This window comes from Leguminivora glycinivorella, chromosome 2 (genome assembly GCF_023078275.1).
Source record: "Leguminivora glycinivorella isolate SPB_JAAS2020 chromosome 2, LegGlyc_1.1, whole genome shotgun sequence".
Taxonomy (NCBI): domain Eukaryota; kingdom Metazoa; phylum Arthropoda; class Insecta; order Lepidoptera; family Tortricidae; genus Leguminivora; species Leguminivora glycinivorella.
This window is the reverse complement of record NC_062972.1, coordinates 32,615,967-32,642,439: the sequence shown is the minus strand read 5'-3', so window position 1 is coordinate 32,642,439 and position 26,473 is coordinate 32,615,967. Positions and strand designations below refer to the sequence as shown.

The following is a 26,473-nucleotide window of genomic DNA, read 5'->3' as shown; positions in this document are numbered from 1 at the left end:
ATGTCCTCACTGTTTTTAACTTTTAAGGACTTGAAAGTTTTAATAATCTCTTCGGGGTCAGTAAATTGGAAATATAATTCCATGCTGCATTTCTTAACATTGTAATTGTCCAAGTAGAGACCTGCCTTAACTACAGAGGAGTTTAAATTCCGTGTAGTATCAGTGGCTATGTTGGTGAAAAAGTGTTGAAAGGCGCCAGCAACATCGTCGTCTGCAGACAATACTTGGTCTTGAACTTTTAGTGTGTAATGGCCATCACGGGGTTTCGTCTTCCCGGTTTCAGCGTTTATCATATTCCAGGTAGCTTTTATTTTATTGTCTGCCGACCTGACCTTCTTGCTTAAGAATGCAGACTTAGCCGCGGCGCAAACTTTCTTAAACACTTTTGAATACCTCCTTACATATTCAGTAAAATTTTCATCATGGTTAAAATTCCTCATTTCATACAGGTCATACAATCTCTTCCTGCTTCTGTGGATACCGACGGTGGCCCAGTCACTAAACTTTGACTTCAATTGGCCTTGCTGTACAGTCTTCGTCTTAAAAATATTCTTGTGGACGTCGTGGATGACACTCGACAGTTCCCCGTATAATGTATCAGGATCTTGCTTGCTTATACCTGTCAAAGTAGGTACCTGCGATATAATAGATTCTCTAAACTTATCCATTCGGCTAGCAGTGATAGGCCTATACGTAATCGCTTGCTGTTGTTTTACAATGTTGACTTGGAAATAAGCTTTCTGACCACAGTGATCAGAGCTGAAACAACTAAAGACATCTTTCTTTTCAACTTCAAAATTACAGAATATATTATCCAAACAAGTCGCCGTACTGGCTGTAATTCTTGTGGGCTCGTGGAAAAGCGGAAACAAGTCAAAAGACTGAAAAAGATTTAAGAATCTAACTGTGTGTCCATGCGCGGGATCTAGTATATTAACATTAAAGTCCCCACAAATTATTATCTTCTTACTGCTAACAAACACTCGTCTCAACGCATCTTCCATCACAGACTCAAAAACGCTAAAATCCGCCGAAGGTGGTCTGTAGACGCACATTATAATGTGATCCTCCAATTCTATACATGATATTTCTATAGTTCGCTCAGTAGAAAGTTTAACTATGTCATTTCTTTCTTTACATTTAAATTTATTTTTTACTATAATCAATGATCCCCCGTGAATGGCGGACTTTCTACTGAACGAGCTAATTATGTCATAATTACAGATATTAAATACTAATAATTCATATTCTTTGAGCCAGTGCTCCGTAACGCACATGACATCAATATCTTGTGATTCTAAGAAAAGAACCACCTCTAACTCTTTGCTGGAGAAGCCCTGTAGGTTATTTTGCCAAGAGTGGCACTGAAGCTTTAGTAGTTTCATGTGCTCTGCCTACCCCTTTACGGGATACAGGCGTGATTGTATGTATGTATGTATGTTACTCGTGGGCAAATAGTACTGTTCTCGTCTTTCAATTGGTTTCATAAACGTTGTCAAAATCTAATTAAACTTCACACGCTTTGAAACAATCAAAACTTAATTCATATTTCCGATACGTCAACCCCTAGTCTATCTAACTCCCAGAACATTCTAGAACGTTCTAGATGCAAACCTAATCGAGTCTAGATGACCTGTCACTCCAAAATCCGATAAATATCCCAACCTGCCGTATCCGAAACTTTCCCGAACTTAGCCGAACTTGGCCGAACTTTCTCGTGTATTCTTTGCGAAAGGATTCCTCTCCTAATGCTTTTTTTTCTCACAAGAACGACGTATAAACACGTCTAGTTTATGCGACTTAAGACGTTTAGACGTGTTCAAGTAACTGTATGGGGATTTGGAAGTTTATGTAAATTATAAAAAGTTTGGTCGGTGAAACGTTTTGCCGGTGCGGCTTAGAGTTCAGCTGGTAAATGTAACAGATGAGTAGTAAAAGGGCGGAAACAATGTAGTTTATATACAGAGTGGGGCCTGTAACAAAGGCGAATAATTGAACTCTAGGCTATTCTCCTTATACTGATCAACATTTGTTCGGCGACTTTTAAAAATAACTTGTATTTTGATTTTTATCACCCTTGAAAGTTTTTTCTAAGAGGTAATGTATTGCGAATTCTGTTAAGTCTTAAGTGTGACAGACAACGTCAATGACAACAATAATGGCGTACATTGAAGCTAATATTTATTATGTATGAAAAATTAAAAATTTAAAGACTTCATAATTTTTAAAAGTCACTGAACAAATGTTGATCAGTATAAGGAGAATAGCCTACAGTTCAATTATTCGCCTTTGTTACAGGCCCCACTCTGTATAAGGGGCTTATCAACATTAAAAAAAATGCATAAAACCTTTTTTGTTTAAAATTTAATAAGAATGAATTCTGTCATAGACACTTTTTTCCTAACTTTGATACTTTTCTCAAAAATGAAGGAAAACCGTAAACCGGGACCTATTTCGTGCTGAAAGGGGGTGTTGCGTCAGGGGGACGGTAGGGGACGCTAGTGTGCGCAAAGCACCTTACCCTAAGGTACCATACTGCATTAAAGTTTAACTGGATTTTTTTTTTAATTTCCCATACATTCGAACATAACTTGACCGAATCAATTACTGTACCTCAATCCATACTAATATTATAAATGGGAAAGTGTGTGTCTGTTTGTTTGTCCATCTTTCACGGCAAAACGGAGCGACGAATTGACGTGATTTTTTAAGTGGAGATAGTTGGAGATAGATAGAAGGGTTGGAGAGCGACATAGGCTACTTTTTGTCTCTTTCTAAAGCGAGCGAAGCCGCAAAAGCTAGTATATTATAAGCCATTGACCCGTTTGTTTATAGAGGTAGTTAAAGTTAAATAAACCCATTGTTTATGGTTGAGTTGAAATCCCACATAAACGTACATTTATATACAATCAGTCTGTCCAAAAAAAGTAGAAATTAGTGATATGCAAGTTGTAGAAACTTTCCAAAAAATCTTAAACTTGAAAAATTCACAAAACTTTCACGAAAAATAAAAGGAATTTAAATTTATGAAATGGAAAGGTTCCACCCATACAATTGTCCATACAAAGTACCTATGGCAAGTTTCCCAAGTTTTCCTATGTGAAAATTTCAGAATTTTGGAAACTTTCCGTCGGCGTAAAAAGCACAATTGTAGTGTCATCCCTTTCAAATGAATAATGAGGTTGCCACTATTTAATTTCTACTGTTTTTTGGTCAGACTGTAGGTAGAGCACATTGAAACTACTCAAGTGTCAGTACCACTCTTGGCAATTAAGGGGTTGAAAGAAAAGGAAACTGTAACATTGCAGTGACAGGTTGCCAGCCTCTCGCCTACGCCACAACTTAACCCTTATCCCCCAGTCGACTTCTACAACACTCACGAGAAGAAAGGGGGTGGTGAAATTCTTAATCCGTCACCACACGAGGTCCTACATATAATAAGTAAAAGTGGTTATGTAAGTTTAGCCAAAGTACAATATTATAGCACTACAGAGCTGATCTGGGTGCGTAGCCGAATGGCATAAACGCTCACGAAACGAAACGCTAGTAGAGTAGATATCTAACTCTATCGCTCTTGCTTTCATACTAGCTTTCGCGGCGTTTCGTTTTCGTTTCGCGTTGGAGAAATACCATTCGGCTACGAGGCCTGATGATGTACCTGACAGTCCTACTTGAGACACACATGAGATGACTATTACGAACTCTGTAATGAAGCCACATAACCTAATTGTGTCCTCTAATTGTGTAACCTCTGTCACCGTTAAAGCGTTCGTTAAATTTTATTGTATGGGAAGTTCCATAGACGTCTGCTGCGGGACGATGTTGTGTTAGTCAAACGTGGTTGATGCAACTGGCCCTGAATGTTCGATTGTTCATGGCTTAATAGCATTGAAGTTATTAGTCAGGAAGATGTAACCTATTTTTTTTTCAATTCTTTTTACACAACCCTTTGTCGCAATAAGGTTACACAACACGCGAATTTTCTTCGATATGTCGATTCCGATTTAGCGAGCGAAGTTAAATCGAATACAGAAGTCGGTCAGGGAATAAACATAAGCTTCGCGTGTCGAGCAAATATCGAGTGGCGTGCCGATCGATTGGGACGGTGACAGTAAAAAATAAAATGGGGTTTGAGGCACGATTGTATGTAAATGGATACCTATGTATGTATATAGTCTGATTTTAATATTTATGTCGGGCTCAACGATCTTTTGGTAGGCTCCTTGGCGAAATATTCGTTCTTGTTTTGCGTGCACGTAGTGTTGAAGTCTATCAATAGATTGAGATGAATAAGTTAACAGTAATTATTTATTTAATAAAGTGATGAATTTACCGGATAAAAAATTTATGAATCGTGATTGTTAATGTATATTTGTTATTTTTATGATTGTTAGTAAGGTACAAAGGTGGAAATCTCGACTGGGGGGCAAATTTAACTGGTCAATTTTTTCCATGTTTTACAATGTTTGCATTATTAAATAGATTGTCCACCGGTTATATATGGTAGGCGTGTTCAATCGATACATGTAGAACTCAACATCATAGTGTAATAATGGAAAACATGGATTAGTTACAATTGCCCCCCTGTCGAGATTTGTCCCGCTGTACCTTATTTAAGTTCCTTAGTTAAGTTTGTTAAGTGAACGCTCGCCACAAAAACAATATTAGTAAAATAAATGTAATGAAATAATTACTGTAAACTTATTTTATTCACATTCGTTTCTGTCACTAATGGCCACTTGCACCATTCACTTAACTCAAGGTTAGTGGGCTGTCAACTGTCAAATTCGGTGTTGCAAGTGACCCTTATTGCTTTTAACTGATGCCGGCCAACAAACATGGCCGCTTTGTAAAATTAAATAAAAAATAAAAAAACACATAGAACAAAGTATAACCAAAGACCGATTGTTTCAGAAGGCGTGACGCAGTAATGCTAGAGAAAGGCCCCTGACGACATGGCGAATGTTTGCGTAGTGGTGACCATCCTGTGTGCCTCGCTGGTGAGTACTTTGAAATTAGAATTATCAATATTACCTTAATTTAAAACACATTGATTTCCATTACGACATTTTAAAGGCAAATTAAAAGGTAATTGCTTACAAACACATTATTTCTCAGCAGCATATTGATCGGGTGAGGAATGCCGAGATCTGTCGTCGCACCAAGGTGCTAGACGTGGATTTCGTCATTACCAAACTAAAATGGAGTTGGGCGGGACATGTTGCTAGGCAGAGTGATGGCAGATGGACTAAAATGTTAACAGAATGGTGGCCGCTCACAGATGTAAGAAGCGCTTGGCGTCCGTTAGCTCGTTGGGTGGACGACATCCGGAAAATTGCGGGTCACAACTGGATGAGACTAGTTCAGGACCGGGACAAGTGGCGTACTAGAAGAGAGGCCTATGCTCATGCAACAGTGGGCGATAAAGGTCTGGGGACCGATTTTTGAGTCTCATGCGTTCGAATTCAGAAAATTGTCACTGAAAATAATAGACAATTCACCGTTTTCAACCGGTATTTTAGTGACAGTGAGACTCAAAAATCTGCCCCCTGATATGATGATTTCTCAGCATATTTCAAGCCCCAATAATGTTCAGCAAAAACAAAAAAAATATCGAACGAAAGATTTTATGTTGTGTTTTATTTAAACTCGATGGAAAAAAATCTAAATAAAGAAAAGAAATGAAATCCTGAAGTATTCAAAGCATGAAAAATTTTACAAGTTTCCAATGAACCATAAAAGTAAAAATTTACATAATGCCAATTTTATAGCGACTTATTAAATTAATTTCCCTAAACTAATCAAGTAAACCGTAGTCGTAGTACCCGTAGTCATGCAATATTTATGAAAATATACATGGGTACGTATTAAGCTACTAGACTCATATCGAATTTAGCACAATAAATGATTTTGTATTTGACATAAAAAAACAATATTTATAGATTTTGGGTATTAAAAGTGTATGATGACTACGTATTTTCGATTAAAAATGTGTGCATATTTTTATTTATTTTGGCCACCGAAAACGCTGTCAGCGATGTAGTGACGTCATCGAATTCGAACCATACTGCATGTCAAAACAATCACTGACATATTGAAGTTTCCGCCTTCATACTTAAAAAGTCAGAAAATGTTGTTTTCGAATAGAATGACCTGATGATTAACATGACTGTGTTGTTTTCACCTGATTACGTAAAAGTATACTTTAATAGTACATTTCGCTATAAGTGCGAAGAATGACATTCTCGCACGTGTGACGAACGACGTTTTTTAATACAGTTGCGAAAAAACACTACAACAACGAAATAAAACAATCCGAACTATCAATTTTCGCATGGACATTGACGGATTATTTGACAATTGAAAGGCGTATTTTTAAAGCTTTTAAACTTACGTGCATATTTTCGAGTTTGCTATTCATCTAACATAATTTATTTCATTGAGTGCCATAGAAACATAAACATTTACGATTTGGGACGATTGTTTAATGTACAACTACATTTTAATTTAATCGATCCATTTATGCCCCGACGTATTGCAAATAACGTAAAATAATTATGACAAATCGCGTAACATGTTGAGGTTTTTGAACGTGCATTAAGTTAAAACATGGTAGACGCCTCTACTTTGACAGTAGAAGACGCGTTTCGTTCCAATCATGTTCTGTTTACAGGACTCATTATGACCGATTTTTTAAAGTATAAACCATTTTATAAATTATGTTTAGTATGACTAAAAGTAAACAATTACATATGAAATATTAACGTTTTAAATATTAATCACTTAATAGTATGTTTATAGTTTTATTCTGTCTTAGTAAACTAGACTAATATGAAAACAGCTCGGTAAGTAGTCGTAAAATGGAACGTATACTTTTTACGCACTAGTTCGTAAAATACAACTTCTCGCACGCTAAACAGCCAAAAAACGGGCACTTTTTGAGCAACTGTATTAAAAAAATATTTTTTGCTGTTTTTAAGTCATAATAAAATATGGTAATATTTTATTTTGGTTAATCATATAAGACAGACTTTAAAAAAGGGTCAAGTAGCCTATTTCCGAAAGTATTTCATTCATGGTAGTATTCTAACCTGGATTGGATTTACAATAAAGGTAACATGTCTAGGTACCATTATTTTAATAGCGTACTTTATAAAAATATTCAATCATGGAAAAAGTGGACAATTCCTCCAAAAACGATTACTTATTAGAACGACAAAGTTCCGTGATAATGACGTTATAAATTAAAATTTTGAAAAAACCCCCGAACGCGACATAGTAGACCAATTTTCATGAAACATGGCAGAGTACACTCCCGACTAACTCAGCTTTCAGACAAAAAAAAACTAAATCCAAATCGGTTCATCCGTTCGGGAGCTACGATTCCACAGACAGACACACACACAGACAGACAGACAAACAGACAGACAGACAGACACGTCAAACTTATAACACGCCATCGTTTTTGCGTCGGGGGTTAAAAATGGCGTACAGTAAAACATCGAAAATAGTCTCTGAATACGAGAGGTATATATATATAGTGCTAGGAATGTAAATCCAAAATTTACAGAATAACCAGACAAAACGAATTAACATAACACTGTGTCACTGATTTCAACTTGTGAATAACTAATGTGGTTAATTTGAACGCGATTTGGTTAGCTTAATGGGAGATGAGTAAAGAAACACGCAGAGTAACAGCTGGCCTAGTAGGAATGACAATCGTTGACGGTAGACGCCGATCGAGACGTTAGTTTAGTTATAACCTAACCACAAAATTAAAATTTTGAAAAAACCCCCGACCGCGACATAGTGGACCGATTTTCATGAAACATGGCTAAGAACACTCCCGACTAACTCAGCTTTCAGACAAAAAAAACTAAATCAAAGTCGGTTCATCCGTTCGAGAGCTACGATGCCACAGACAGACACACACACAGACAGACAGACAGACAAACAGACAGACAGACAGATAGAAAGTCAGACAGACAGACATACACACAGACAGACACGTCAAACTTATAACACCCCGTCGTTTTTGCGTCGGGGGTTAAAAAATGGAGTCATAAATTCTGGTTTGGATTATTCTGGATTATTAATGTTACTATAGACGACTTTTGTGAATTTTAAATTATTTAGACGACGTTAAACTGGTTTTCATAATATTGAAAACCTTATTAATATATGTAATGGCGTCATAATTTTACGATAAGCTCTGATGAATGAAATATAAGTTTTTTTATATATTATGTCGTCCAGCATCAGTAGAAAATTGTTTTTAATATTGGCACTGTCGCTCTGTTTTGTTTCGTTACTCTATAGTTATGCCATTACAATGTGATAATTATCTAAACTTTCTGATAATTTACGAACGAAATTTTGTAAGTAGCTAATGCTAAGACGTAGTACAGGAATTGTGCACGTGAAATGATTTATTGACGTTTAAATTATAATACAATATTAAGTATCTTGTGATTTTTAAAACCTACCAAGGTTGGTATACTTTGCCTTCTCATCTGCATCTGTCATTTAGAACTGTACAGTAACCATAAATTGAAAGTTGAAATATGTTTAGGTACTTCAGCGACTTCATGAAGTTGATCGTGTTTTTCGAACTGATGATATTACCAGTCGAAACAACTCATGGTTTATCCACTGAATATTATACGCTAAAAGATTTCGTCTATGAAAATTGAATATTCTTTGGTTATTTATTATACGTTTACCTCAATCGTTTTATTAAACGGCAATTATATTATCCCCCAAAGTCACAAGCCGCGTAACATCACACTAAATGGCAACGTCGCGTTTAATTTCAACAATTACCTACATATAGTCTCACTTACTGTAAATGGAACTAACTAGTACTAGTTAAGTACGATAACTGGAGTTTAATCGTTTAGATAGATCTAGTTTAAGCGAATTATAATCGTTACATACCTTTCTAAATAAATTGTAAATATTTATTTCTTGTATATATCTATTTCACTTTATAAGTTGTAAGTATTTTTTTTTATTCATAACAAGAAACTTACAACTATTTTACAAGAATCGATTCCGCATTAAATGTTAGTTCACCATAAAACCATAAAATATGCCTTCTGTGTTGCTTAGGTAGGTATCTATTTACCATGCAAGTACACAATTTAATGATTGGAAGCTACACTCTTAAGCCCATAGATGGAAAGTTGCCAGTCTTTCGGTGTTTTACTGACTTCGGGGAGTGTGCTCAAGAGCTACACGAGTTTATTCCGCACCGCCCCATTGTAAGTACTATCTGACGCCCCATTGTAGTATGGCCGGTTTCCACCCTCACTTGGTAGATATTCCACCAATTCACGTGAATCGCTTCGCTTTTTAACCCCCGACGCAAAAACGAAGGGGTGTTATAAGTTTGACGTGTCTGTCTGTGTGTGTGTCTGTCTGTCTTTCTGTCTGTCTGTCTGTCTGTCTGTCTGTCTGTCTGTCTGTTTGTCTGTCTGTATGTCTGTGTGTGTGTCTGTCTGTGGCATCGTAGCTCTCGAACGGATGAACCGATTTTGATTTAGTTTTTTTTTGTCTGAAAGCTGAGTTAGTCGGGAGTGTTCTTAGCCATGTTTCATGAAAATCGGTTCACTAGGTCGTGGTCGGGGGTTTTTTCAAAATTTTAATTTTGAGGTTAGGTTATTCTTTTCTTAGGCGCACTGCCAAGGAGTAGAAGTCCTTGCCGGCGTCTTTATTTCCCAGCTCATATAAACCAGCAACTTTCAAATCAAGAGTGAACTGCAGACCTTTGGAACGAGCTCCATCGTAGGCCACTTCTTCGCCTCGACTAGTCTATGGCCATTAAACCTATTAATAGTAATAAAATCTCAATATTATACTCCTTCATTTCTATGTTTCCACCGTCAAAAACGTTCAGCCATATTGAATTTTCACTGTATGTATTGCACGGAGCGGCAACGTCGCATAACTACTATTATACCCTTCACTTACCGTAATTGTTATGTAACTGCCTCTGATAATACCCATTTGGCCTTCCAACGGGTTAATAGCTAGTATAGCGCCACTTTAGGGTTAAATTGTTAGCTCGATTTAATTGTATAATTTTCGTAGTATTTTAGAGAAATTAAAATAATAATTTCATGTTTATTCGCGTTTTTTCATAAAACAAGTGTAAAGGCGAAATTGCCTGTTCTCTTTAAATTTTCATGAGATTACATTTTTATAGTGAAATGAAAAACAATAAAGGAGTTAGTGAGCACATCTTATGGATTTTATACTTTATAAGCACCGCCATAATTTTTACTGGTGAGCTTTGATTAAAAGGACATAACCTTAGGCTCATTAAAAAATGTATTCAAAAATCCAATTACGAGTAATTAGGACTTAACTCTTTACTACACTAAAGACATTTTTGAAATTTGAACATTCACAATTTATGCTAGTTAGATTATTATTAAGATAATCATTTAAATTGTAAAAACTGTAAGTCTAAAATTAAGAAAACATGTTGTGACCTTATTTCATTGGATGACTGTTTGTTTCATAATAAAATAAATAAATAAAAGGACTTTAAATCCCAAAAAACTATGATATTGAAGTTCGCATCAGTCGTAAAATTTACAAAACCTATTTATGCTAGCGCCATCTGTTAAAGTTATACCAATCTATCCAAATAACAAAAACCTACTTTAGAACGACATATTATAAATAAATGGAAAAAAATACTGTGTAATATTTGAAAACTATTAAAAATTCAAACAATTACTTAAATGTTCCCAACAAATAAATAAAATAAACATCAGACATAGTCTCATTTAAAATTAATTCTCCTTCTTTAAAAACATTCATTTTATTCGTTTTCTAAAGCCCACCTGCCTCAGATTGGCTGTCACTGCCAATGCCAATCTTTCCAATGATTTCGTTTTACATTAAAAATTACCTTATAAAATTCCGACGAAAGCTTAGCCCCTACTATTGTTGTGCCTGAGCTGTAAGTTTACATTTTTGCCACATTTGTTTTGAAGTATGTTGCGATGTGGCTAAGACGTATCATTTGCCAAATCTAGCGATTATTTACGAATTGGTTGAGTCGATTAGGCCCTGTATACAAGGAGGCGCTTAAACAAATATACGATTTCTATCAACTTACTGAAATGTCATTTAAATCGAAATGACAGACTCTGCCACAGCACTAGTTTAAAAATAAAAATGAATGATAAATGACATAATAAGTAAATCCTGCGTGATAAATTAACATCGTAAAATACTCTCTAACAAAGAATGGAAAAATGTAACATAATATTATGGTTTTTAAGTACTTGATTTTTTTAATTTATTACAGGATTTTATTTAAAATTTTATTATGTCGCACCAGTTTACGTTTTGTGGGAGCTGTCATGTGTCAAAAATGTGAACTTACAGCTCCGGGACAATAGTTTTAGACGTTTTAAAACACAGATATGTAAATACTAGCTTTTGCACGCGGCTTCGCTCGCGTTCATTCACAAACATTGCGGAATGCTCAATACAAACGTCCCCCCCCTTAGGTGAGTGGTGGGTTAGAAAGAGACAAAAAGTAGCCTATGTTACTCTAAATCCCTTCAACTATCTCCACATAAAAAATCACGTCAAATCGTCGCTCCCTTTTGCCGCGAAAGACCGACAAACAGACACACACACTTATAATCCCATTTATAATATTAGTATGGATACGGATGTACTCACGTTAATATATCGCGATTAGCGACATAAGATCCGTTGTTGTCGTTTGTATTTTTCTGAAAATGTTCGTATTTGTAATGCTAGTTCATTCAATGTCAGTACATCTTGTACTGACACTGACTGAAATAGCATGACACGTTCGTACATTTCCGTAACAATACGAAGGCAAATCTTTTTGCACTACATAGTCTGTAACATAAAAAAATAAATAAATATTATAGGACATTCTTACACAGATTGTCTGAGTCCCACGGTAAGCTCAAGAAGGCTTGTGTTGTAGGTACTCAGACAACGATATATATAATAGATACATAGAAAACATCCATGACTCAGGACCAAATATCTGTGCTGATCACACAAATAAATGCCCTTACCGGGATGTGAACCCGGGACCGCGGCTTAGCAGGCAGGCTTAACATGTTACAAAACATCGAAACCCATGGGTAGGAGCTCTCTACTTTTTTCGTCAAAACCATTGAATATACATACAGCCATCAATTTAATATCAGGAGTGTTTGTACAGTAATTTATTTACATAAAGTCATTCCATTTGCTTGAGCGGTTTGACAAATTGACAGTATGTCAGTGATGTGAGTGGAACGGCGTTGACAGATTTATTATGAATAATTATATAATATTAATATAATATGTATCATTCTCAAAGAAAAGGTACCTACCACATTATACACCCTGTTTTTATTGAATTCCGTTAACTATAAGGGAAGGTTAAATTTGTTTTTTATCATGCAGAAACGTCTGCGAGCGATATTACATATTTTTAAATTAAAGGAAGAATTGGAAAAATTCACACCTCCGTCAGGAATCGAACCTGCGACCTTTGGCCTTGCCGGGTTCTTTAGATCAAATAATTTCTCTAAGAAACTAGCCTCATAACTGTTACGGTTATCGAATTATTAAAAAAAAAAAAACTAATTACTGAACACGTGTGTGGCATCCCTAACCACTTCCTAATGTTTTTTTATTTTGACATGAGCCGTCAAACACTTGACAATGACTTTAATGTTATGATTAAGGTCCTCTCACACTAATTAATCCATTTATTACCTATGTTTGAAAACGAATTACTGTATATGTCTTTTTGTTATATTCGAAAAAATTTTTTCGAATATAACAAAAAGACATATACAGGGTGGTTCCTGATGATGAATCTGCGTGTCGAATTTAATGGAAAATAAAAATATCACGGTGTATATGTAATGTCTTGAAGACTGACAATATGTGTGATTGGCATTTTCATTTGAACGTGTGACACGCTTTGTTGGTGTTTTTCTCTTAAATGTTTCTTCAGTTACTAAACAGTACAAAGTGTTTTTCTTTTATTGTTTTTGCAGTTTGTGAAACGTTACAAAGTTAGTTGGATTCTTATTTTGTTTATGCGTCTTAATTGTGTTTTTGTTTATGTGTATGTATGGGGTTCTTCAAAAAAAGGAGTGTACAATAAGAGTTTTGAATGATTCACGGTTATTTTCATTAGAGTTATATTGACCGGGATTTAGACCGTGATTACCTTTTTGATTTTTATCGAGCTCCAGATATTTCGACGGAGTTGCATGCATCGTGATCACGGAAAACTGACGAAGGCGGGTGGATGTCAAAGTTGCGTAGACAGCGCGCGATCTACCCTCCTTCGCGCACGTCGGCTGCGTTCACTTTCAGCGTTACCACTGGTCGCATTCACACTCGATGGTCTGTCCAAACACACTACACTCACAGTGTCACTACGTTTGAACGACGTTGTTTACGAAGGAGGGTAGATCGCGCGCTGTCTATGCAACTTTATAACATCCACCCGCCTTCGTCAGTTTTCCGTGATCATGATCCATGCAACTGCGCCGAAATATCGGGAGCTTGACAAAAATCAAAAAGGTAATCACGGTCTATATCCCGGTCGATATAAGTCTAAGGAGTGTACAAGTTTCTAATGGGTCGGCAACGCGCATGTGACACCCCTTTAGTTGCAGGCGCCCTTAGGTTACGGTGACCGCTTTCCATCAAGCGGACCGTATACCAGTTTGGTACCGACGTGATATAAAAAAAAGAAGATTCGAGTTTGCGCGATATAATATGATAAGTAAATCTCTCTCTTGGCTATTTACATGTATTCGCTATTTCTTATTTTAGCCTTACACAATATCAAAGACATAATTATATAACTCCGTATAGACAGCTGCAGTCTCTGTCGAGAGATGGCAGTCTATGCCCTGTATGATTACATATTTTACTTTGACAGTAACTCTCTATAATACTTGATCCTCTTTGCACAATATAAAACATTTTATCTGCTTTAATGGCGGCGTCGCACACTTTCCATCCCACTTCTGACGTCGCGGAGCTGAATGTTTCATTGAATAAGATATTGATTTATTAAACAAACCTTGGTGGCTAGCCGAATGGCACAAACGCTCACGAAACGCTCACGAAACGAAGCGCTAGTAGATATCTATCTCTATCGCGCTTGCGTATTGGCGCGACAGAGCCAGCGGCGTATCGTTTTCGTTTGGCGTCGGAGAAATGCCATTCGGCTACGGGGCCTGATCTGGCACAGAGTAAAAGAGTTGAGTGAATTCACAATTTTATGGACCTAAAATTACTTTTTTTTTTGTGTACGGAAAATGTCTCGAAGCGCTGGTAGCCTAGCGGTAAGTACGTGCGACTTTCGTTCCGGAGGTCGCGGGTTCGAACCCCGGCTCGCACCAATGACTTTTTCGGAATATATGTGCGAAATGTTATTTGATATTTTCCAGTCGCTTTTCGGTGAAGGAAAACATCGTGAGGAAACCGGACTAATTCCAATAAGGTCTAGTTTACCTTTCGGGTTGGAAGGTCAGAAGGCAGTCGCTTTTGTAAAAACTAGTGCCTACGCCAAATCTTGGGATTAGTTGTCAAAGCGGACCCCAGGCTCCCTTAAGCTGTGGCAACTGCCGGGATAACGCAAGGTGTGTACGGAAAATGTCTAAGATTAATTTATTATAAGAAGTACCTAAGTGAATTCACAATCTTATGGAGCTACATTTTTTTGTGTACAGCAACTTTAAATATACATATTTTAATTAGGTATCATACGACAAGCTTTCCAGGCAAGTGATGGCAGGTGGACCAAAATGTTGACAGAATGGTGGCCGCTATCGGATGTAAGAAGCGCCTGGCATCCGTTGGCTCGGGTGGACGATATTTGGAAAACTACAGGGCACTTCTGGATAAGATTAGCCCAAGACCGGGATAAATGGCTTACACGAAGGAAAGCCTATGCTCAGCAGTGGGCGATTAATGGCTGAAATGATGATGATGAAAAGTGCTCCCTCTGACACTCTAATCTGTGCGCTGCGCCGACAGTGCAAATATTTGATCACGACTTTGATTTTATTGGCTATTTTTAAGCCCCGCTTTGAATAAGGCGAACATTTGCGACGGTGGAAATTGTAGGAAAAAGGAACTGCTGATGTGCAAAAGGGTGAGGTTTATGCTGAAAGAAGAGTGTATTTTTCAAGAACGTACCTATATTTTTTCGATATAAGGAATAAGAACGGCTGGAAGTGAATGAAAATATGCATGATTATGTGTGTAACAGATTAACAGTGCTCGGACAAGTCATCGCAAAACAATCGCAAGACTCCAATAGAAAAAGGTCAATAGAGTTGCATTATGTACAATATTATTTAATTATACTGATTCAAACTTTCACGATTTTTACACATATTTAAAAAAACACACACGAAACGAAACGAAAAACTCGTACAGCTAGAAGATGTTGATGTCAACTTCAGCCAGTCTGCTCCGAGACCACGGGGACAATGCCGTCCTTGAAACGTCGGAGGTTAGTGTTTAAAACATAGTGTTTAAAACATAGTAAATACGCGATTAAGTCCCGTTTGCAATTTTAAATATTTATTTAATTATATTTTTCAATGACATTTATTACTGCAACCTAAAATTCACCATACAAACAGAGGTCGGGGTAGTCCTTAATCCACTTACTAATTGTATTTATTTGCACCATATTTAAAATATTTAAGAAATAACGATAATTAAGCAAATAATTGTATTAATTTAAATTATCACCACAAAACTATTTCCCCATTTATTATTATTTGGCCCATTACACAATGCAAGAACTCGCAAGCGAAATTCATTACATTGCGGTATTTGATTGTATTCAAGCTCAACAGTTCATAATATTAAGGCTATTCCCTCTATCCTTGTGCATTAGTGCAGTGCATTAGACTGCCCTCTTGACACAGGTTTAAAACTTTTGAACCTTAGTTTTGACAATTTGACCCATATTCTAAGCTTGAAATGTTTTAAAATATCAAATATTAATATTAGCGCCATCTAGCTGAGCGTACCCCAAAGGTGTTATGCCATCGAGAACACCGTACCTATTTCTGTATACTGGTACTCAGGTACGTTTTTTTCTTAGACTTTATCTGTCTATACGGTGTTATATAGGTATGTTATTTATTTTGTCTTTGCATGAAACGAATGTGACCCCAAATCAAATGTCAGCAGTTCTCGAAAAGTTTGTACAAAAATTAAGGGAAAAGTTAAATTTGTTTTTATTAATTCCTATTTTGTTACCAAGATTTTGTTGATGAATTGAGATTTTATTAAGTTTTGTTTCGTCATTAAGGTTCTCTAGTATCTATATTTTCTTAATTATAACAATTATCCTGTATTATATCTCACGAAAGTCGAATTATATTACTAAATGTTGGTAACAAAATAGGATCAATTAAAATTTGCTGACGTGGCATTGTACAAAGTTGACGGGAATTGCTGATGTGCTGATTCCTATATTGATTTCCAATCCCATTTTATCCATGTGTGCAAAAGCTTCATATCTAATAAAGCGAATGATGCACGCAATAATTAAGATCTGTTTACATTCAATCAGGACCCATTCGTTTCGTTCAGTTGAATCGTTCCTTTTGCAAGGTGTCGTGTAAATAGAAGATTTTGATTATGGGCTATAGAGGGTTTTTTTTTATTAGGTCAGTAGGGGCTACTAGATTCTGTACTATTCGAAAAAGGTTTTAGATAACCTTTCCTCGATTTAAAATTAATGTACATAGTTGTTGGTTACTACAGATTTTGGGAAAAATATACCTACAGCGACAAAAAAGGTTTTTCTTTTTTTTCATTAGCATTTGATCTCATTCTTCTTCTTTACTATCTAGTATCAACAGCTAAAATAATAAAAAGATCCAAAAAAAAAACAGCTTTGAAATCCAAAACCAAGGATACCTTTCACCATGAATTTGTATAAAAAATCGTCATATTTTTCCGTCAGAAATAATGGAAGGTACAGCGGGGAAAATCTCGACTGGGGGAACATTGTAACTAATCCATTTTTACCATTGTTACTCTATGATGTTGAGTTCTATTTATAACCGGAAAATAATAATGCAAACATTGTAAAACATGGACAAAATGGACCAGTTACATTTGCCCCCCAGTCGAGATTTGTCCCGCTGTACCTTAGCTATCCTTACTAATATTATAAATGCGAAAGTGTGTATCTGTTTGTTTGTCCGTTTTTCACGGCAAAACGGAGCGACGAATTAACGTAATTTTTTAAGTGGAGACAGTTGAAGGGATGGAGAGTGACATAGGCTATTTTTGTCTCTTTCTAACCCCCTCACTTCTTTAAATTCGGGGAGTGAAAGTTTGTATAGAGCATTCCGAAATTTAACGCGAGGGAAGCCGCGGGAAAAAGCTAGTTACTTATAAATAAGTATTTATGCTCTCCATAAATATATAAATAACCTACCCGATATTTAAACCAAGGACAATCTTCAAAGAAAAGCTTTACGACCAAAGAGGCTGGAGCGAAATACTTTCACGAATCTTTTCGTTTCATCAAAGAAGATCGAGTATTATAGAGAGTTACTGTCAAAGTAAAATGTGTATCACAGTGCATAGACTGCCATCTCTCGACACAAGCTTAAAACTTTTGAACCTCAGTTTTGATAATTTGGCCCATATTCTTAGCTTGATATGTGTTAAAATGTCAAGTATTAATATTAGCGCCATCTAGCCGAGCTTTCCCCAAAGGTGTAATGCCATCTAGGCCACCGTACCTTTTTGTGTATGGTTTTGAGGTACGTTTTTTTCTTAGACTTTATCTGTCTATACGGAATTACATATGTCTTTGGTTTACTACCATTAAAAACTGAGGTTCAAAAGTTTTGTGCCTGTGTCGAGAGATGGCAGTCTATGTACTGTGATCTGTGATTACACATTTTACTTCGACAAAAACTCTCTATAATACTCGATCCTCTTTAAAGAAAATACTTCCGAAATATATCCTTACATTTGTATCTGAAAATCCGTAAAGCGATAACTTTTTGTAACTTTTGTTATTGTTGTGATAAAGGATGTTATTGGATGCCGACTGATATAACGAGTTCTACATTTTGTATAAGAAAAACCTTGAGAAATATTTGTTGTGATACATGTAACATTATGTATTGTAAGTAATATTTCAAATCATTTTATCTAATCCATATCATAAGTTCTAACAAAAGTAAGTATTTTTGGCAAAAATCATTATAATATTCCTTTGGATTGACAAGAAAATGGCATATATTTATTAAGAAATCTGTATCTTTTAGGGCATCGTAATTTTTACTGCACAATATTGGCGACCGATATTTTAATAAAAACTTTCTGCCATTTGTTTCGTAAATAAATAAATATTGGGGGACACCTTACACAGATCAACCTAGCCCCAAACTAATCAAAGCTTGTACTATGGGTAAATATCGCAGTAATATCTTATTCTTGAATATGACAGTTTGGTAGCCATACTTAACAAATTATCAGTGTAGGTACTTTTCAAAATTCCAAAAATATGAGTTGAAAGTTTAGTTCTAACCAACCCAAAATATAATTGTATCTGTTGGTAGGTATATTATACAGTGGAAACTGTATAAGTGGAATCGCAAGGGACCGGCTATTTAGTTTCGCTTATCCAGGTTTTCCATTTATCCAGTTTTCCACTTAACCAGGTTCAAATAAAACGTTTTCTCACTTACAGAGGCTCTCGCTAATAGAGGTTGTCAATGCTAGTAATGTCGCTTATAGAGGTCACATATCAAGGAAAGATATTGTTTTTATATAACAGTATTGTGGATTATTTACAGTATTGCTTTTTAAAGTTAGGATTACATACCTATTTTTTGTAACTTATATTTAAACAAAATCACTCCTAATATTTATTTATGCAAGAGAAACCAGTATAGATAAATAAATCAATATACCGATTGTACTTTAATGAAAAAAACTGAATCTTTTTAATTTATCCCGAAGAGATAAACACTTGATTGTATGCTTAGGCATTGCTTATCTAACAGCATGTCACCGCTAAAACCAAACTGAACGAAGTGTTTTCTCATACAAAATATATAGTTAAAACACAAACCATAATGTTAACGAAACAAACAACCCTCCTTGTGACGGTTTATTAAAAATACAAATTTTATAACGCCAAGCTTTTCCACTCATAGAGGTTTCGGAGACGACTGCATCCAGTTGCAGAGGTAAAAATAAAAAAATTACGAAAAAATGGATTCCGCTTATAGAGGTCCCAAAATTCCACTTATAGAGGTAATTCGTTGCTAAGGGACTGGGACCGAGGACTTGGGTCCACTTAAAGAGGTTTTCCACTTACCCAGGTTCCACTTTTCCAGTTTCCACTGTACCTACATTGTATTATACCTAATAGCAAACCCATATTATATGGACATATAGGACTGTTTACACGTGTTTGAAACTGTCAGTTACCATTAAATGTTTGAAACATTCAGGCCCAAATATATATTTTTTTGCATTACAAGCCGTTACCTCAAACCAGTATCTGTTTGGTCTCTCATTTGCTCAATATCATTAGTGATCTCGAGATCAACTTTGATCAGTTTCAATCTCGCGTTATGAATAAGAGGGGAAAACAGTCTGATACGATACCTGCTTTTTTCGCTTTTTCTCGCTAGGGAGCAAAGTTTTAATTAGCGTTTTTTACATCGAAGCAGAAGTTTGGTAAATAAGCGTCCATATGCGACAGTGCGGTTTCTGTTTACCATTGCGGAGGTAAAAGTCCAGAGAGTTACCTAGCGTGGGCAACTTTGTACCGTAAAGGGTTAGTATACTTTATGCAATATAAGAGCTAAATCTAAGCCTTTATACAGTGTTTTTGTAAGTACTAGCCAAACTTTGCACAGTGACTTTTAAGTTCGAAGGTTGACTGGTAGAGAATGTCTTATAGCATTAAGTCCGCCCTGTGTACAATTCTATTTTCTTTTGTGCAATAAAGATTAAATAAATAAATAAATAAAGAACTTAACAACCCTTCGTTGCGTGGTGGTCGTAAGCACTGTTGGCCTAGCGGTAAGAGCGTGCGACTTTCGACCCGGAGGTCGCGGGTTCGAACCCCGGCTCGTATTACCAATGAGTTTTCCGAAACTTATGTGCAAAATATCATTTGATATTTGCCAGTCGCTTTTCGGTGAAGGAAAACATCGTGAGGAAACCGGACTAATTCCAATAACGCCTAGTTACCCTTCGCCAAATTTCCAAAGCCAAATTTCGTCATTTTAATATTGGTCTTATAATAAAATTTGTTCATTATGACTTCAAAGTCATTATGTAAAAAATGTCTTGTACTCAATTCACCTAGGGAAAGTAATAAAATTTCTATTAGTTAGGTACACTGCCTGTGAAATAAGTAAAACAAATAATTATGTGCCTCTAGCGACCCACCATACAAAAAAATTGCATTTGAACCTGTTTGAATGTCGTACGAATCAAAACCAAAGCAACTCAATTCTATTTAACGTCGATTTAAATATTTCATTGTAGGTATTTCGTCCTAGTATTAAGACATTGAAGTTACCTAGGCACTGACACTTGAGCAGTTTCATGTGGTCTGCCTACATTGAATCCTTCTTATCTCTGTAAATCTAGATTCTAAGGTCATAACGTAACGTAGCCAAAGTGCAACATTGATATAATTCCGGCCAGGCCAGCCAAGTCACGAGCGAGTGCAGTCAAGACTAATCTGATTTCAGTGCTACGTGACATTTTCTAGGAAATTGCTCTTGACGGTTGTTTTAACATTAAATGTTAAGCTGAAAACTGAATTTGTTTAGATCTTATTCTTGTAGATTCAATTGGCAGTAATTAAAATCCTATATTAAATAAATTTAAGGCACAGCGGGGCAAATCTCGACTGGGGGGCAATTGTAATTGTTAATTTTTTTCCATTATTACTCTATGATGTTGAGTTTTACATGTATCCACTGAACACGCCTACCATATGATATATAACCGGTCGACACTCTACGAGCATTTAATAATGCAAAAATTGTAAAACATGGAAAATGAAAAACAACCCGACCGCGACATAGTGGACCGATTTTCATGAAACATAGCTAAGAACACTCCAGACTAACTCAGCTTTCAAACAAAAAAAAATCTAAATCAGTTCATCCGTACAGGAGCTACGATGCCACAGACAGACAGATGGACAGACAAACCGACAGACAGACAGACAGACACGTCAAACTTATAACACCCCGTCGTGTTTGCGACGGGGGTTAAAAAAGATTCAAAGATAATAAAGAAAACCTAGTTTCAAAGCAATCTCAACAATAAATATTATGACGTTCAACTCAACTCAAGTGGTTTCAAAACTAATGACCATTAACCAGGGTTATCCATCAAAGGGATACAATGAGCAATAAAACAGGGCACGCAATACAGACCCGCGGGCCAATTTCACCAAATCGACACCCCTAGTCCCGGGAGGGCGGTGCGCACTATGTAACCATTTGGTAAATTAGGTTATTTGTTGTTGGATTGTGTTTGGATATTTAGGTAGCGATATGGGTTTGTGCTTGTAGGTTAAGGTTTATTTAGATGTGATAAGTAAATTAATAAAACCCTTAGGTGCATCAGAAAAGACCCGGAACGAGGGTCATGGCATCTCTCGCTGAGCCGCCGCCCCAATTCGACCAAAAAAACTTTTCTTTCTTTAAGCTATTAAAGGTTTTAAAAAATACAACCTGTAGAGTATGTTCGGAAAGTGAAGATTTGTGAAATGTATTGTGGCTTAATATGCTTTGAATATTCTGTTAAGGTTTTCTTATGTGTGATGAGTAAAGGAATAAAAAACCTTGTCCGCAGTAGGCTGTTGTAGGCTGATTATTAAGGGTTATAAAACACATCCTGTAGTCTGTTCAGAAAGAGAAAATTTGTGGATGGCTGTGTCCTAAATGAAACGTTTGCTTCCGCACAGACTATATAAAAAAAATCTGAAGAAAAACTGCGAACGGGATTATGTGTATTAAAGTAGTTAAAATATGCTATATTATTTCAAACTACATTTTAAACTATTTCATAACTGCTAATCCGACAAACCATGGTCAACAAATAAGAATCAGATCACATATTTGTTGACCTCGACAATTTTATGACATGTGGTCTGAGACATTTCTTAGTTTACTGTTTTTATGTAATCTACTATTACTTAGAAGCTAAACGTTTATTTGCTTTACAAAATGGCGCAGTATTTTTTTGTTACATATTCAGATACGAGTGGAGTGTCAGCATTTATACTCCATATTTATAATATTATTTCAACCGACGAAAACTCTAAGACCGCCTGTGCTCAGATCACGTATTCGCTACACATCGTCACATAAGCATCTCCTCACGAAACCTTCATAAATCCTAACAAAATACCAATACAGTTATTCGAACAGGGGGGCTACCATGAAGTGCTAAAGCCGTTCAGTTTAGGTTGAGAGAGAGGGACGGAGCTATGGAACTGCTATAGCTTCGTCCCTTTCTCTCAACCTAAACTGAACGGCTTTAGGACTTCATGGTAACCCCCCTGCTCAATAAAGACAGCCATTCCATTTAAAAAGTAAAAATGATTCAGTCCCGCATAAAGCGGTCCCTAAACCCGTTTACAGCGGCCAGTAATATGATGAGATACGCCGCGATTCCCTGGACAGAGCAATATCCGTTGCTCGTCGTAAATACCGACCCACATAAATATTAGATTGACACAGAGCAATCTACTGTGAACATTAGGTTTATTCGTTAAATTGTTATTGTGGGAATGAGTCGGGGATCGGGGAAATTTGGTAAGATTGTGATGAAAATTACGGTGTATGTTCAATGTGGTCGGGAAAGTGGAAGTTCCTTCATTTGAAGGATAATTTGAATGTTTAGTTTTGAATACAAATTATAATGACTAATCTTGTGTTTTACCAGCATTCGCCATGGCAAGTACGAGGTTAGGGTCTTCTTTGACAACTAATCCCAGATTTGCGTATAAATAAATAATAAATAAATAAATATTATAGGACATTCTTACAAAGATTGTCTGAGTCCCACGGTAAGCTCAACAAGGCTTGTGTTATGGGTACTCAGACAACGATATATATAATACTAGCTTTTGCCCGCGGCTTCGCTCGCATTAGAAAGAGACAAAAAGTAGCCTATGTCACTCTCCATCCCATCAACTATCTCCACTTAAAAAAGCACGTCAATTCGTCACTTCATTTTGCCGTGAAAGACGGACAAACAAACAGACACACACACTTTCCCATTTATAATATTAGTATGGATACAAATACTTATATGCATAGTAAACATCCATGACAGGAACAAATATCTGTGCTCATCACACAAATAAATGCCCTTACCGGGATTCGAACCCGAGACCGCGCACTGCACTGATGCACTAGTTTTACGAAAAGCGACTGCCATCTGACCTTATATAGACCTTATATGATAACAAGGCCTTATTGGGACTAGTCCGGTTTCCTCGCGATGTTTTCAAAGATTCAAAGATTTATTTGTTCAACATAGGTAAGTTACAAGATGTTCAATAATTGTTGTAGTTTTCTTTCACCAAAAAGCAGCTGGTATCGGAGTGAACGCTCATATTCTGCGTGGAGCGGGGCGAGGTGTGCGGCGTTCATGTCAAACGTTTGTAGCTCATACAAGTATCCTGACTGGACGCTGCATAGGGTGGACGCTCGCCCGCCTCGCTGCACGCTCCGCTACGCGAGCGTCCTCTCACGCCTTAACACACACACACAAATATTATCGGCCGACAGCTGGCGGGGGGTCCGGCATGCCAAAAATGTCGGAAGCGTCCTGCCGATATCGGCAGTTCGATGGTGCCTCGGACAAAAACTGTTGTAGGAGAGTGCCATCTGCATTAAATCCGCAATTTTTGCGTTTTATATCGTTTTCTAGTAATAATGATCTATTAAATACATAAATAAAGACCGGGAAGCGCATAAATCTTACATTTTACATCCTTCCTACATCCGATATCGGATCGGATAATGTGAAAACGGCCTTACGGCTCAGCCACGACATTGGTCTAAGCGCGACAGCGGTGAGCGGCGGCCGTACATTGGAGCGAGACACAGCGATGGGACTTTTCATTCGCACGTATGGCTGCCGCTCACCGCTGCCGCGCTTAGACCAATGTCGTGGCCGGGCCGTATACAATTAAGTACTTTAAACCAACATGACGATCGGTCTGGCGCAGACGGTAGTGACCCTGCCTGTTACGCCGCGGTCCTATGATGAGCACAGATATTTGTTCCTGAGTCATGGATGTTTTTTACTTATATATATATATATATATATATATAGTATATATATATATATATATATATATATATATAAGTATTTATATATTACTAGCTTTTGCTCGCGGCTTCGCTCGCGTTAGAAAGAGACAAAAAGTAGCCTATGTCACTCTCCATCCCTTCAACTATCTCCACTTAAAAAATCACGACAATTCGTCGCTCCGTTTTGCCGTGAAGAACGGACAAACAAACAGACACACACACTTTCCCATTTAAAATATTAGTATGGATATATATATCGCTGTCTGAGTACCAACAGCTTGAGCTTACCGTGGGCCTCAGTCAATCTGTGTAAGAATGTTAAATATTATGTATTTATTTATTAACATTCCTCAGAAAATGCATAAACATGCAAACCCGAACTGCTTCACAAATCAAACGGGTCCAAATATAAAATAATCCAACAAACAATGGCATTCAACTTTCGGGAACTACGTGCACAACTAGAATAAAATTTGAGCTTTGTTCGAAAGCGGTTTGCGGTTTCGGTGATAGGTATTTGAATGTAAGCGAATACTTTAAATATATCAAAAATGAATTAAACGTAAAAATCACTATCTTGGGTGCGGTTGCGAAGTGTACAGTCAATCAATTGGAACCCTAGGCCACTGTAGGACTGTGTCATAGTGCCGATATAAATCAGATTGTAATAAATCTTTTTCACCACACCAACTGTTAAAGGCTTACTTTGCTAATCGAAAACAGATAGCAAAATTGCATTTTATCCACAAGAGTGTAAAGTAATTTCATACATATACTAACTTGATATCTTGAGCGGGCTGGTAGAATTTACCTATGAATAATGATTTTGAATAATAAATATTGAATAAATTGATAGATTTGATTTATTTAATGTTTTTAATCATTATTTTGTTCGTTTTGGTGTAGTGAAATTTGTTTGTGCTTCACTTGGCAGCAAAGTTTGTTTAACCTTCGTGCCTTGAAACCCTCGCAACGCTCAAGGTTCCTCATTTTGAACCATTCGCTACGCTCGCGGTTCAATATTGGAATCTTTCGCTTTCTCGGGTATCAATATTGGCACGTGTGGTTAAACAACAACTTTGCCTCCTTGTCAAACAAACAACTGTTAACTTAGGTACTGCATGCTATTTTGACATGGTTGTAGAGTGGCCTAAGATTCCAATTGGTTGACTGTACGTAAAACTCTTACGCCATGGTTTGCGTGGACGACGGTGATGCGACGCGACGTGGTGCGTCGAAATCAAACCTTCGATCTCTATGGAAGTGTCTTAGGCGGGGGACGTCGATGAACTATCATATCAATGATAGGCGATGCGATGCTGATGATGATGGATGTCGTTAGGGATATCTGGGTACGTAGCCGAATGTCACAAACGGTCACGAACCGCTCACGTAACGAAACGCTCGTAGATATATATCTCTATCGCTCCTGCGTATTGGCGCGACAGAGCCAGACTACCTTTCTGCGCCGTTTCGATTCCGTTTCGCGTCGGAGAAATGCCATTCGGCTACGGCACCTGGGTAAGTAGCCGAATGTCACAAACGGTCACGAACCGCTCACGTAACGAAACGCTCGTAGATATATATCTCTATCGCTCCTGCGTATTGGAGCGACAGAGCCAGACTATCTTTCTACAAGTTACAATTTAGAAGTGGTTGTCAATGTTTCATAATTTGACAAGTTGGGAAGGTCTTCCGCTTGTAACTTGTAATTTTCAGTTTTGAGAAATGGGACCCAGTGTTAAGCATGACACTAGATCGTATTTTGTTTGTATTTGTGTCGCTTAACTTCAAACTGCTTTAAGTTTGATTATGTATAAAAATATTATACAGAGTGGGGCCTATAACAAAGGCGAAGAATTGAACTGTAGGCTATTTTCCTTATACTGATCAACATTTGTTCAGTGACTTTTAAAAATTATGAAGTCTTTAAATTTTTAATTTTTCATACAAAATAAATATTAGCTTCAATGTACGCCATTATTGTTGTCATTGACGTTGTCTGTCACACTTTAGACTTAACAGAATTCGCAATACATTACCTCTTAGAAAAAACTTTCAACGGTGATAAAAATCAAAATACAAGTTATTTT

At 36.8% G+C, this 26,473-nt stretch overlaps 1 protein-coding gene across 1 annotated transcript in view; it reads left to right on the top strand.

The window, feature by feature from the left end:
* LOC125239451 (protein madd-4) overlaps positions 1–26,473 on the top strand; it is a 699,588-nt gene that overhangs the window by 444,948 nt on the left and 228,167 nt on the right. The window contains exon 3 of the mRNA XM_048147057.1: positions 4,918–5,000. Within this exon, the coding sequence (XP_048003014.1) occupies positions 4,956–5,000 (45 nt within the window). The 5' untranslated portion in view covers positions 4,918–4,955. The remainder of the gene's footprint in view (positions 1–4,917; positions 5,001–26,473) is intronic.